This window comes from Silurus aristotelis, assembly GCF_946808225.1.
Source record: "Silurus aristotelis genome assembly, chromosome: 8".
Taxonomy (NCBI): Eukaryota; Metazoa; Chordata; class Actinopteri; order Siluriformes; family Siluridae; genus Silurus; species Silurus aristotelis.
The window spans coordinates 10,648,364-10,661,830 of NC_139581.1; the positions used below are offsets into that span (position 1 = coordinate 10,648,364).

The following is a 13,467-nucleotide window of genomic DNA, read 5'->3' on the forward strand; positions in this document are numbered from 1 at the left end:
TGAAACACAGAATCGCAGCAAGCTAACAGACTTAATAAAAAGTCAATGCATAATGCTTAATAAAAAAATGCATACGCATTCGATGAAAAAACACAACAGTGACTAAAAATGTAATAATCTACTGCTTATTAGCTGCTTTTAGATGTGGTGCACTGTTGTAAATTAAACCATCATAATGTTGCGAGCGAGCTGATTGTGCAACCTGATGCTCGTGAGTCACAGCAGAACAGATCCAGTGCGACTGTCCTGAAGTTAGCAAACAAATTGTTTATACAATAGCACTTCATTTAATTATACTATTTTCACATGATGAGAATTATACAGGTTTTTAGTTACTGTGCTGATGTTTCGCCTTTATCCGTGGCACCAGTGTGTTTTTTTTCATGTTGTTGTGCGTCACTGTGGTACTTTCATGCCACACAAGCATTTAATATAAAATGCTCCCATGCCTTGGATGACTTTTTCCTGCTGCTGGTTGACGTGTACTTTCCGCCATTTCGCAAATGGATGTGTTGTCTTGCCGTCACGCTAACCCGTAACTCGAGCAGCCCAGCTAATCGATAATGTCATCTGTTGATGACGAATTTCTTTATCGATTATTGTTGATTATTTTTGATTAGTGGTGTGTGTGTGTGTGTGTGTGTGTGTGTGTGTGTATGTATGTATGTGTATATATATATATATATATATATATATATATATATATATATATATATATATATATATATATATATATATATATATATATATATATATATTAGGGATGTCAGTCATTTAAAGTATATAATCACAATTAATTAATGCCATGATTGTCATGAGTTAACTTGTGATTAATCGCAACATAATCCCACATTTTAATCTGTTCTAAATGTACCTTAAATTAATTAATTTCACTTAAAATCTCTCATTGTTATTAACTATTTCATATTTATTACATTGTTTTACACTCTGGAAATTAATTCTTTTAATTCTATCAATTGAAATAAAAAAAATTATTTATTAAATTAAAGTATTAATTTCTTTTTGAGATGTCATGTTTCTTTAGTAATATGTAAATTTTTTTTCGTGGTTGTTTTAATTGTTAAATATAGAACCTGGCTCATTTAACAATTATGTGTGTTCCTGTTGCTTTCCCTCAGTTCATGGTAAGCAATGCTGAGGAGAGGTCAATGCTGAATGGTTTGGGAAGGCAATGTTTAGTGATTAAAAATAATTAAAGTGGAATTCATTATTTTTTTTATATCGGAGTAAAGAAAGGACGTGAATAAATGTGTTGCCTTTTAATTTCGCCTCTTTTATATATTTTTTTTTAATATTTGTATTAAATATTATCAAAAAGAAAGCGTGCTGCATTAGTCGCGCGTTAATGAAATTATTTTAGTTAAAATTGATTTGCATAAACATTAATTTTGGCAACCCTAATAAATATATATATAAATGTATATATTGTCGTTTTTTTAAACTGGTGAGCTTTTTTTTTTTCTTTTTTACATGATTGCCTAATTACATCTAAAATGTGTGTGGGGAACATTTTTGATAGAGGGTTTCTTCAGGTATTGCCTCCAGATTGTTTTTTTTTGCTGAATTCAAAACATGATGGTTTATGCCATATGCCACATAGTCCTTATAGTCCTCTTTGCACAGTATTGTATATTCAGAGTATACAGTAGGTTTACTGGTTGGTGCTATCTTGTGTTTTGTGTATTGTCCCACACTGTCTTGTGTTGTCTGTCTGTACTGTTTATTGTCTGCACAATTTGCACTCAATGACCTTTATGTAGTTTTATGTTGTGTGTTGTAGCTCTATGTTGTTTAGTGTAGCACCAGGGTTCTGGAGGAACGTTGTCTCATTTTTACTGTGTACTGTGTATAGTAGAAATGACAATAAAAGCCTAGTGACTTGACTTGACTTTATCTGCTGAAGCTCTAATAGTCAAATGCACTCCAAAAACTGACATTTGGATGCATGCTTTTGAAGGAATGTGAAAAAAAATATCTTACAGCAGTTCTGCTCATAAATGTTTAACAATGTACTGTATGCACAACTATAATCTTGGAGGCAAATAACTGCATTTGAGTAATTAATTGGCATCTGATTAATTCGATATGCAGCTTATGTTATTTTTTTTTTTTTTATAAAAAATGTTAGTTTTTAAATGAAGTATTCTTCAAGAGAGAATAATAGAATCTAAAATGGTTTAATGCTTTTTTTTTTTTTTTTAAACCTTTTTGTTCAGACATTTACATTATGCAAAGTTTAATGATTTAGAACTGGACCACATCCAAGCCTGTTTTTTTTTTATATATGCCTATACATGTAGGTATATGCACAGTATACAGATCAGTTTACAGCCAAAGACTATGATTTAGGATCTGAAAAGATTTGATTGTAATAAGGTTTAGTTGGTGTTTTGTTCACCCACAGTATTCTGCAACTGTTACTCAGAATGACCTTTCCGCTTCCCTTCTCAGGCTATGGTGGCGTGTTACCCTGGCAACGGCACGAAATATGTGCGTCACGTTGATAATCCAAACGGAGATGGGCGCTGCATTACCTGTATCTACTATCTGAATAAGAACTGGGATGTGAAGGTGCAGTATGATATTACGCTGTCTTCTTTTATCTGCTCATCTCAAACCTGTTTGTTTTACTGAACAACAACAAAAAACATCAGAGAATATTTTATCCATATACAACAAATAAACCAGTGCACGTTTTATAAAGTTGATTTTAATCCTCTGGTGATTTCTGGGTCTTATCAGCATGTGTGATCTGTTTGTGTGTTTGTCGTGTGCCTGTGTGTTCAGGTCCATGGTGGATTATTGCAGATTTACCCAGAGGGCCGAAACGTTGTCGCTAACATTGAGCCCTTCTTTGACCGCCTGCTAATTTTCTGGTCAGACAGACGAAACCCCCATGAAGTGAAACCGGCCTACTCTACTCGGTGAGCTTAGCTGTTGTGAACATGCGGTAGTGTTGTCAAAAGGGAGCACCATCGGGGCTGTTTGACATCTCACACACAATCTTACGTCTTTGACTTCCTTGTAATCTGTGACCGGCTGAGAGTTTTGTTGCTCTCACGCACACGCTTCCTCTCGACACAAGTCCTTCGTAACCTCTTACCTAGCCAAGCATGGCATGCTAATTCACGCACACGCAAATCTTCACACTAGGATGTCAACTCTTCCAGAAAAACAAAAAAGAAATGACATTTTAAAAAGATGAAGCTGGTCCTTCTCTAAAAGCATTTTTTCAGTTGAAAAAAAGTTTGTTTGGTTTTCACTGAAACGGAAAACACTCTTTGTTTTGGTTTCATGCATGACCTACAGTAGAAGTGTAAATACAGCAGTGTCTGGGAGAATCAGTGTTATTTTAGGAACAAGTGTGAGTTTATATTTTGTCTTCTGTTTTTTTTTTTTAAATAGTTGAGTTTGTTTTGAAGTTAGCTAGCTGGATAGTGATCTGGGCCACTGAAGTAAATTATGTAATAGTTAGTATAATGTGATCTAGTGTGATAGCAATCTAAGCTATTGGTTTACACAGTATAATAGTTAGCCAAGTGTTACGTAACTCTGTAGTGTTTGTATTGGTTTCAAAAGGTAAAACTTGACATTGACAAATTGACAAATAGACATTTTCTAACTTATTGGTGAACTTTGCTAGAAACTGAAATAGAGTCTTTTGCTGATATTTGCTAAGCGAGCATTAACCCAGGGACATGTTTAGTTTATGTTTAGTTGAGATAATAATTTGAAATTAGCACAAGTACATTATGTTGCACAACTGCATAGTTTGACTAAATAGTTTATTTTTCGGTTTTAAAAGTAATTTCTAGTTTAAGATCTAAAGTGCTAGTGTGGAGCCTGTTTTGAGAGAATTGCACTATGCTTTGCACATGGACAAAATGATTGTAGATCAATTACATTTAATTGTTTAATTTTATATTCAGAAGACATTGTTTCTGTAGTTTCTATTTAATATATATGATATACAGTGGGTACGGAAAGTATTCAGACCCCCTTAAATTTTTCACTCTTTTTTATCTTGCAGCCATTTGCTAAAATCATTTAGGTTCATTTCTTTTCCTCATTAATGTACACATAGCACCCTATATTGACAGAAAAACACAGAATTGTTGACACTGTTGCAGATTTATTAAAAAAGAAAAACTAAAATATCACATGGTCCTAAGTATTCAAACCCTTTGCTCAGTATTTAGTAGAAGCCCCCTTTTGATCTAATACAGCCAGGAGTCTTTTTGGGAAGGATGCAACAAGTTTTTCACACCTGGATTCAGGGATCCTCTGCCATTCCTCCTTGCAGATCCTCTCCAGTTCTGTCAGGTTGGACGGTAAACGTTGGTGGACAGCTATTTTTAGGTCTCTCCAGAGATGCTCAATTGGGTTTAAGTCATTGCTCTGGCTGGGCCATTCAAGAACAGTCACAGAGTTGTTGTGAAGCCACTCCATCGTTATTTTAGCTGTGTGCTTAGGGTCATTGTCTTGTTGGAAGGTAAACCTTCAGCCCAGTCTGAGGTCCAAAGCACTGTGTAGAAGGTTTTTGTCCAGGATATCCCTGTGCTTGGCCGCATTCATCTTTCCCTTGATTGCAACCAGTCGTCCTGTCCCTGCAGGTGAAAAACACCCCCACAGCATGATGCTGCCACCACCATGCTTCATTGTTGAGACTGTACTGGACAGGTGATGAGCAGTGCCTGGTTTTCTCCACACATACCGCTTAGAATTAAGGCCAAAAAGTTCTATCTTGGTCTCATCAGACCAGAGAATCTTATTTCTCACCATCTTGGAGAACTCCATGCGGGTTTTCATGTGTCCTGCACTGAGGAGAGGCTTCCGTCGGGCCACTCTGCTATAAAGCCCCACTGGTGAAGGGCTGCAGTGATGGTTGACTTTATACAACTTTCTCCCATCTCCCGACTGCATCTCTGGAGCTCAGCCACAGTGATCTTTGGGTTCTTCTTTACCTCTCTTACCAAGGCTCTTCTCCCCCGATAGCTCAGTTTGGCCGGTCGGCCAGCTCTAGGAATTGTTCTGGTCGTCCCAAACGTCTTCCATTTGAGGATTATGGAGGCCACTGTGCTCTTAGGAACCTTAAGTGCAGCAAAAATTTTTTTGGAACCTTGGCCAGATCTGTGCCTTGCCACAATTCTGTCTCTGAGCTCTTCAGGCAGTTCCTTTGACCTTAATGATTCTCATTGGCTCTGACATGCATTGTGATCTGGAAGGTCTTATATAAACAGGTGTGTGGCTTTCCTAATCAAGTCCAATCAGTATAATCAAAAATTTCTGGACTCAAATGAAGGTGTAGAACCATCTCAAGGATGATCAGAAGAAATGGAGAGCACCTGAGTTAAATATATGAGTGTCACAGCAAAGGGTCTGAATACTTAGGACCATGTGATATTTCAGTTTTTCTTTTTTAATAAATCTGCAAAAAGGTCAACAATTCTGTGTTTTTCTGTCAGTATGGGGTGCTATGTGTACATTCATGAGGAAAAGAAATGAACATAAATGATTTTAGCAAATGGCTGCAGTATAACAAAGAGTGAAAAATTTAAGGGGGTCTGAATACTTTCCGTACCCACTGTATATATTATTTTATTTAGTGGTGTAAAATTCTGTAGGTTTTTATATTTAAGACATCACCACTGTAGGGAGGGGGCTGAAAGTAATATAGGTGTCTCGTGCATTTGTAACAGTGACAGCTGGGGGGTAAAGCAGGGCACAGGAAGTACGCTTTTCCTGAGTGAACAGTAGAGTTCATGCAACAGCAAACGAGAGAGTGGAATAAACAAATTAGTCTAAGTCACAGTGTAGCTCTCCATATGTATCTAGCCTTTGCTTTAAACTGCTCTTTACCATTATCAGATTGAGCTCTTTACTGCACAAGCAGTCTTGTTTACACCCAGTATCCCATATCCCATGCAGAAATCTCTATAGAAAAGCAGTGTAATTATTACAATGTTGAATAAAAGCCAGGTTTTCAAACTTCATTTATTCTCTGTGGTACAAGTTTATTTTGAAAAGTTTGTAGTATTATATAGCATTAGCAAAAATATTTTAATGTACATTTACTCATTGGCAAGTAGTCATATTTAATTGCAGGACTCATCTAGAGCTGTTGCTATTGATTATTTTAGTCATCTAGTATATGTCGGATAAAAGTAGTTTTTCTTTATTATAGAGCAGTACTAAATATACAAGAGAAAATAAGATGGGTCTCCTAAAATAAACAAGTTACTTGTTTCCTTTTTAGAAAAATGTAAATTTTTATTGCTAAAATTGCATACAAGAATATCTGTGAAAACTAAACCCATTTAGTGCATTTAATTGGCATATTACATCAAAATGTAAATACAAAATTATACATAAAAAAAAAAAAAATCATAAAAAAAAAAATTCATTTCAGACTACTGCACCTTTATGGTGTTTTCCTAATGTTTTGGTTCCCAACTAGATCCCAAACATTGGAAACTTTCTTTCCCTTTCTTTGGCCTAAATCCTATAGAAGCCCATTTCCTCCCAATTTTTTTTTTCCCTAATTCCAACTTTTTTTTTTTTTTTTCCGTAATACTGACTTCATTCATGGTAAACATCCAACATTTTTGGTGCATCCACCAGTAACCATCATCAGTCTTAGTTCATCTCAGTTCCGTCTCCTCTAGAGCTGATTGTTAGTTAGAGTTCCCTTTAGGGATCAGAGGCTTAGTTTGATTCCATGCGATTCTATTGATTGTACCCTATTCAATGTTCAATGTGTAAAGTTTTCTGGCACTACAGAGAAGGTGCATCTTCCCGATTGGCTAAAAAAGTCAGAATGGCGAGAAAAAAAACTCGGAATTAGGCAAAATTGTATGAAATGGACTTCTGTATAAATCTTCTCTCTTGTTTTCTCCCCGTTCCTCCATTTTTCATTTTGCAGCATTTTTTGTGTTCCCTGTCCAGAGTGCTACAGAGTTTAGCGGGTGGTGCGTGAGTAATAATGGTCCGTGGGAAACGCAGTGCTCCATGTGTAGCTCAATGGACTAAATGAAGCATTGAGGCAAAATTTGCTTCAATTAATTTTTGTAATAGAATTACTTGAGTTACCTGAGGAATTGTTACAGCCCTAGACTCATCTCAATTGTTTGTTTTTGCCACAGATACGCCATCACAGTTTGGTACTTTGACGCCAAAGAGCGAGCCAAAGCTAAGGAAAAGTACAGACTAGGTGAGTTTTAAAATTCATGACTGTTAAAATAAATAAAACTAAAAGTCTGTGTTTTTTTTATTTTATTTTATATATATATATATATATATATATATATATATATATATATATATATATATATATATATATATATATATATATATAGCATTTTATGTCATAATTGGAAAACACCACCATGCAACCCTTTATATTCGTTTCTAAATTATGTTAGCGCCAAGGTCAGTGAAGAATAGTTTTTTGGAATGACCCAAAGAAATGACATTGTGGTATGTTTTTACTCCAAACACTTTAAAGCATTGCAGTGTTGTTGAGTTTATCGACGCAGGTCCACTTTTTCAGGAACTTTAATTGTGATCTCTCTGACTTTACCTGTGGCATGGTTGTTGGTGCCTCAAGGCTTGGTTTGATATGGGATTTTTCTGAGTCTATAGAGTTTACATACAATGGTGTGAAAAAAACCTACAGTTAGCCTTAGTTCTGCATGTGAAAAAACTTTGTTGATTATATACATCAGGGCAGAAAGGACAGACTGGTTTGAACTGATAAGCAGGCTGCACTAAATCAAATCGTGACTCTTTGCAAACATGGTAATAAGCATAAAAGCATGTCTGAATGACCAGCATGTTGAGCCTTAAGAAGAATTAGTTGGAATAACAGAATATTACATCAGATTTCACACTTATCAACCTTGACAGGAATTTGAGACTACAGCAGTCAGATGTTTAGTGAATTGGACAATTTTAAGATTGGGAACAAACATTGTGTGATCTTAGTATCTTGTATTAGTTCTAGAAGTTTGTTTGTTTCCTGCATATTAGGTTCTTCTCTGAAGAGCAACACTTGCTTTTGCTGACTAATCATACATCACGAACAACTAAATGTATTTAAAACTTTAAAATAGACCCGTGTTTATTCAGTAAGCAGTTTATAAAATGTATTCAATATAAAAATATAGCAAAGCAATAATTAATGAGAGGTTTTTGCCATGTTAACTGTATTGCAGCATATTTGCCCTTTGTTGAAGTATCTATTACACAGGCTGCTTCTTATATTGTAAAGCTTCATATAAACAGTAGTTTCATATAAATATTAATATATTAACAATATTTATTGATTTTATTTACATAATTTTACATAATGTATCTGGTATCTGTATTATGGTGAAAATTCTAAGCAGAAACTCATCCAGGAATTGTGTAGATCCTATTCAGAAATGCACAGGAACTATTTACTTCTGCTAGAAAGTTCTCCTGATAGAATGTAATAGTTTCTTTTATGCTCTGCTAACTAGATTAATGTCTCTTCCCTTCACAGCTAATGGACAGAAGGGGGTTGAAGTGCCGGTCAGTCAAGTGGATAATAAATAAAGTCCTCACCAGCTCAGGCATCCCATTGTGTCCTTCCATGTATGTGCCTAGCCATGCTGCTATCTGAACAACTATTTTCATGGGAAGGAGCAGGACAAGCATAAAGAAAATGCAGAAAACATCTAAATATCCCTACTCCTGTTGGCCTGGGACTGATCAGTCAGATAGACTTCATTGAGAAGTCATGGCTGTTGGAGGTAGAAGAGTTACATGCAGAGGATTGATGGAGGAGCACTGACTCTGTCAGTCAGATTCAGCTTGGGAACTACTGATAAGCTCAAACTTGAGAATATTATATGAATAAAATTGCCAAAATGTATTACAAAATGATCACTACTGTACTTTTGCCCTTACCTGTAAGTACAATTTTTTTGTATAGTAATAAATCAGATTTTTTTTTGCTCTTATATGAATTAGCACTTCCTCTTGGAGAAGATACCCATTTTAGTAGTCTAGCTTAAACCTGTTGGAAGGAGAAGAGGAAGTGATGAGCCACTGGCCGATTCGATCCAGACCAAATCATAAGCTGGAGTTAAGCAGCGGTCACCTTGAGCAGTGTTCTCCCCCCCAGTGATCTGCACCCACCCTCCGATACCCTAACAAAACAGCGGAACTTTGCACTCCAGACGTTTTGGACGAACAGAGGACCTTATGACCGCTGGTACCGAGCTTGGTCAGTTCCTTGGTATAATACACCCTGGTGTATAATGCAGAACATATTTAAGGGTGTATAGCAGGAGGGTCAAAACAGGGTTCACTGACTGTGATTTTTATGTGTACGGATGTGTTTTATAGTGAGAATGTTAGCTATGATTTCATGGCTATGCCTATTCTGAGTTTTTTTTTTTCTTCTAAACTAAACAGCCTTCTCTTGTAAGAAAGCACAGACAAAGTGAAGTGTTCTAGCATGTCTTTAAAAGGGCGCTCTGTGTTTTCATGGCAATGCACTTGACTGAGTACCCTTTAAATATAGGGAGCTGACAATCTCTTATTAAACAAATCAAGAAATAACAAATGCAGACCACATCTAGGAAATTGTTGACTGATTTATTTCTCTAAATGCAAACTCAATGGAATTACAGGTCAACGTTAATCATAATGTAATAGTACACTGATAATAAAGACCCTTTTCAGTGGAAATCAAAGATTCCCCCCCATAGCCACTGGAGCCTCAGTGAGAGAATCTACAGTACAAACTGAAACAGATTTGATGACTTGATTTTAGCATCGTAATCTATAAAACAGGGTCACAGGATCAGACAGATTTAATCTCCCCACCAGCAGTGCATATGTGTAATATCAGTATCAGTACAAATTAAAATGCATTCCTGTTGTGTATATTTTATTGTGAAGACTTTTGTAAAGACGCCAGAATGCCATTAAGCAATGAAAAAATTTAACTTCGGTTAAAAATAACCCTGGTTTTGACTTTAAAGTGAATTACTCTTAAAAGCGAATTGGATAGTGATTAAAAACTAGACACATCTTATTGGGAAAGAGAACGGGCTTTTCTGTGTTCATCAGATGATGGCAGATGGTAAGAGAGGATATTAACAAGCACTTTATTGTAGATAATGCCCTATTAAAATATAATTGCTGTTAAATGATCAGTAATGCAATATATAGTTTTAAAACTATAAAGCAGAAGAATTTGCTTAATTTTTCTCAGTTTGCAGTATTTAAATAAAATGTCAGATCTTATACATTTGTACACTTTTGTGCCTTACATTGTATGATGCTTCAAAAGTTTTTATTTCATTTAAAAAGGTGGGGTTTTTGTAAATCATTAGTGTGTGTAAATAAGGAAATGGAGTTCACACGTATGTTGTGGAAGTGCACATTCATTTGCATTAATTCAGTTTAATTGTTGAGAATGTTCCATTTTCACTGCCTGTTCAAGACTTTGGGCAAAAAAAGGTCATAATCAGAACTACAAAATGGAATAAATAATAGTCTAAGATGCAGGATGTACAAGCAAAATCTCTCAGTCAGCCAGATGAGACATTTTATTTCAAAATGTGATCAGTTAAAGAAAGTCAAGTAGAAAAAAAACTACATAAATCATATTCAATGTTATTCTGTAAAGGCCTGGGTTAAATGAGCCAGGAACATTTAAATAGAATCGAATCTGTTCGCCTGTTTTGAATGTAGTGTTGTTTACCTCGTGTTTTCAGATGATAGACATAGCCGAGAAGAGATGAACTTGAGATAAATCTTAGAGGAATTTGAGTTTTTTTTATCTGTGAGACAACCTACTGATTGTTTTTCAAGAGCTTTTTTTCATACAAATGTGAAAGAAAATGCATAAATTCTCATATTCTCATATATTATTGATAAAAAAAAAGAAAAGAAAATGACAAATCCTATGTATTAAAGATAATTTAAATGAACAGTAATTGGACTTAGTAAACATTTTCTTTGATCAGTGTAAATGTATGGAAATGTTTTACACAGTTGTTATGGCTACAAGACAGTCGATGGGTAACTGAGCAATGAAGCTCACACCGAGCTGCACTCAAGCAGTTTATATTCAAATTTTTATTCGCTTCAAGAGATCATCAAGTTCATAAATATGCACTGCAGAGATTGTAAATCACCAGGTGCTTTGCTTGATGGAAATAAGAGAAATAATTCCCTACAGCAGTCATAGACTGAGAGGTTTTGTAACTCTTAGAATGATGAATCAGAGTAGCGATAGTTCTAGATGAGTGAAACATTGCTTGTCTTAGCTGTAGCGTGCAGCAGGAGGTTCGGCTTCTGGAATGTGTCAAAAAACAGGAAGTGTTTTTTCTTATCCGGTCTGAGCACTGACAGTGAGTGGAAATTTCCTGGTCCTTCATCATGCTGACTATGTCTGTGAGAGTGTGTGTAAGTGTCACTGTGTGTTGGCTATGCCTGTTCACCCGATGTACTTTCCCATATTTGAGATCTTATTCAATGTTGCCCTTGAAAATGTTGAATATGTGTGAGAAACCCTGGGTGAACATGGAGTCTGAATATAAACAAAACTTCCTCAGCAAAGCAGCAGCAGCTTGTGACCATATATAACATTCTTAACAATAATAGATCATAATTGAATTTGTATAATGACTGTTTTTTTTTCTTTCAGCTATGTGTTGGTTAAGTAACCGAAAGGGCATGTGCAGAGACTGGAGAGAAGTTACTCTAAGAGCGAGAGAGAGAGAGAGAGAGAGAGAGAGAGAGAGAGAGAGAGAGAGAGAGAGAGAGAGAGAGCGCAGACAGTGACGAGTGCACATACTGTTCTTAAGACAGGAATAAACCCCATGTGGTCACTTTACAGTGCTTACACGTCATTTAACTTTATTTCTTCCCTCCACACCATCCACATTATCCACATTAATAAATGATTGTAAGATGAAATTAAAACATCTAGTGATGTGAACATGATCATAGTTATATTTTGGGCTTAGCTTGATCAGTTAGGAGAGCTTAAAGTTTAGTATGGTGATTCAGAGGTTAAGGCTCTGGGTTGGTGTTCAGAAGATTGGGGGCTCAAGCCCAAGTACTGACAAACTGCCACTGTTTTACCTTTAAGGTACCTTTAATGACCCTTAACCCTATTTTCTGCAGTGGTTCTGTATCATAACTAATCCTGCTTTGTGACCTGGGATATGTAAAGAATTTTACTGTAATTTATATATAGCAAATAAAGAAATAAAAAAATGAGACACACTGCAGAGTGTATATTAAAATGCATAAGCACAATCAGGCCTATAACAAAGATAACAAAAATGGGTGAAATGTTTTTTTTGGTTGCATAAGCACAAAAAAGTAGAGCCCAAAGATGCATTGTGTACTTTGTGATTGGCCTGCACTATGGCGTGACAATGTCGAATAAGACTTGGGAGTTACACAGCTCTACACATCAAAGATGTGTATTCTTTTCCTTCACACACTTCACACACACACTAGCTGAATTCCCATGACTCCTTGACTTCCTCCCTGCACTCCTCATGCTAAAGGACCATCAGGTAGGACAGGAATGGTGGCCAAAGTTTGCCAAGAATTTGACAGAGACAAAGGGCTTTAGTACAGAGCAGCAGGCAGGAAGAAGCCACACACTAAAAACCACCTAAAAAAACACAAAACACACACAAAAACACATGTTCAGAGGTTTGTTCGCTCGTGCACTCGCTCTCTTTCTCTCTTTGCAGTCAGTCTCACATACACACATTTACTAAAACACACGTGGCTACAAAATCCATGTTTTTTTAACCATGCATAAATAGGAAGGTTAACAATGACACATTTCCTATGCTATCTCTATTTTTGAAAACAACACATATACACCAAAATCGCCTCTTTCTTTCTTTCTTTCTTTCTTTCTTTCTTTCTTTCTTTCTTTCTTTCTTTCTTTCTTTCTTTCTTTCTTTCTTTCTTTCTTTCTTCTCTTTTTTTTCTTTTTCTTTTTCAACTTACCTAGGGTCAACTGTAGTGTGCAGATAGGAATGTGACCTGTGGATGAACAGTGATAAACCATCAGTCTAACGTGTGTTTATGTGACCTTTACTTCATAACACAAATGACCAAATAAGAGGTGAAAAGCACTGTTTAAATTCAAATGAAGACAAGAGACAGAAATGTTATATATAAACATTTCTGTCTCCTTTCTTCATTTTTATATTTTTATATTATTTGTATTTTATTATATTATTATTTATATTATTTATATATTTCTGCTTAATGAAACAAATATTTCGATTTTATTAGAATTTAGATATTTCTCACTTGTGTATCAGTTTATTGCTTTAAAATAAATGAAGAAAAGTGAAACAAGAAAGAAAAAGAAAAACATTATGATGCATGAGTGCAGGCCATCATACAACATTTCAGATTTTTTTTTTTTTT

The 13,467-nt window shown here is 35.5% G+C and overlaps 1 protein-coding gene across 3 annotated transcripts in view; it reads left to right on the plus strand.

Moving 5' to 3' along the window:
• egln2 (egl-9 family hypoxia-inducible factor 2) overlaps positions 1–10,298 on the plus strand; it is a 29,837-nt gene extending 19,539 nt beyond the window's left edge. For all 3 annotated transcript variants that reach the window (XM_083548326.1, XM_083548327.1, XM_083548328.1), the window contains 4 exons: positions 2,473–2,592; positions 2,809–2,945; positions 7,164–7,231; positions 8,546–10,298. In XM_083548326.1, the coding sequence (XP_083404452.1) occupies positions 2,473–2,592; positions 2,809–2,945; positions 7,164–7,231; positions 8,546–8,598 (378 nt within the window). In that variant the 3' untranslated portion in view covers positions 8,599–10,298. The remainder of the gene's footprint in view (positions 1–2,472; positions 2,593–2,808; positions 2,946–7,163; positions 7,232–8,545) is intronic.
• The last annotated feature ends 3,169 nt before the right edge of the window (positions 10,299–13,467 follow it).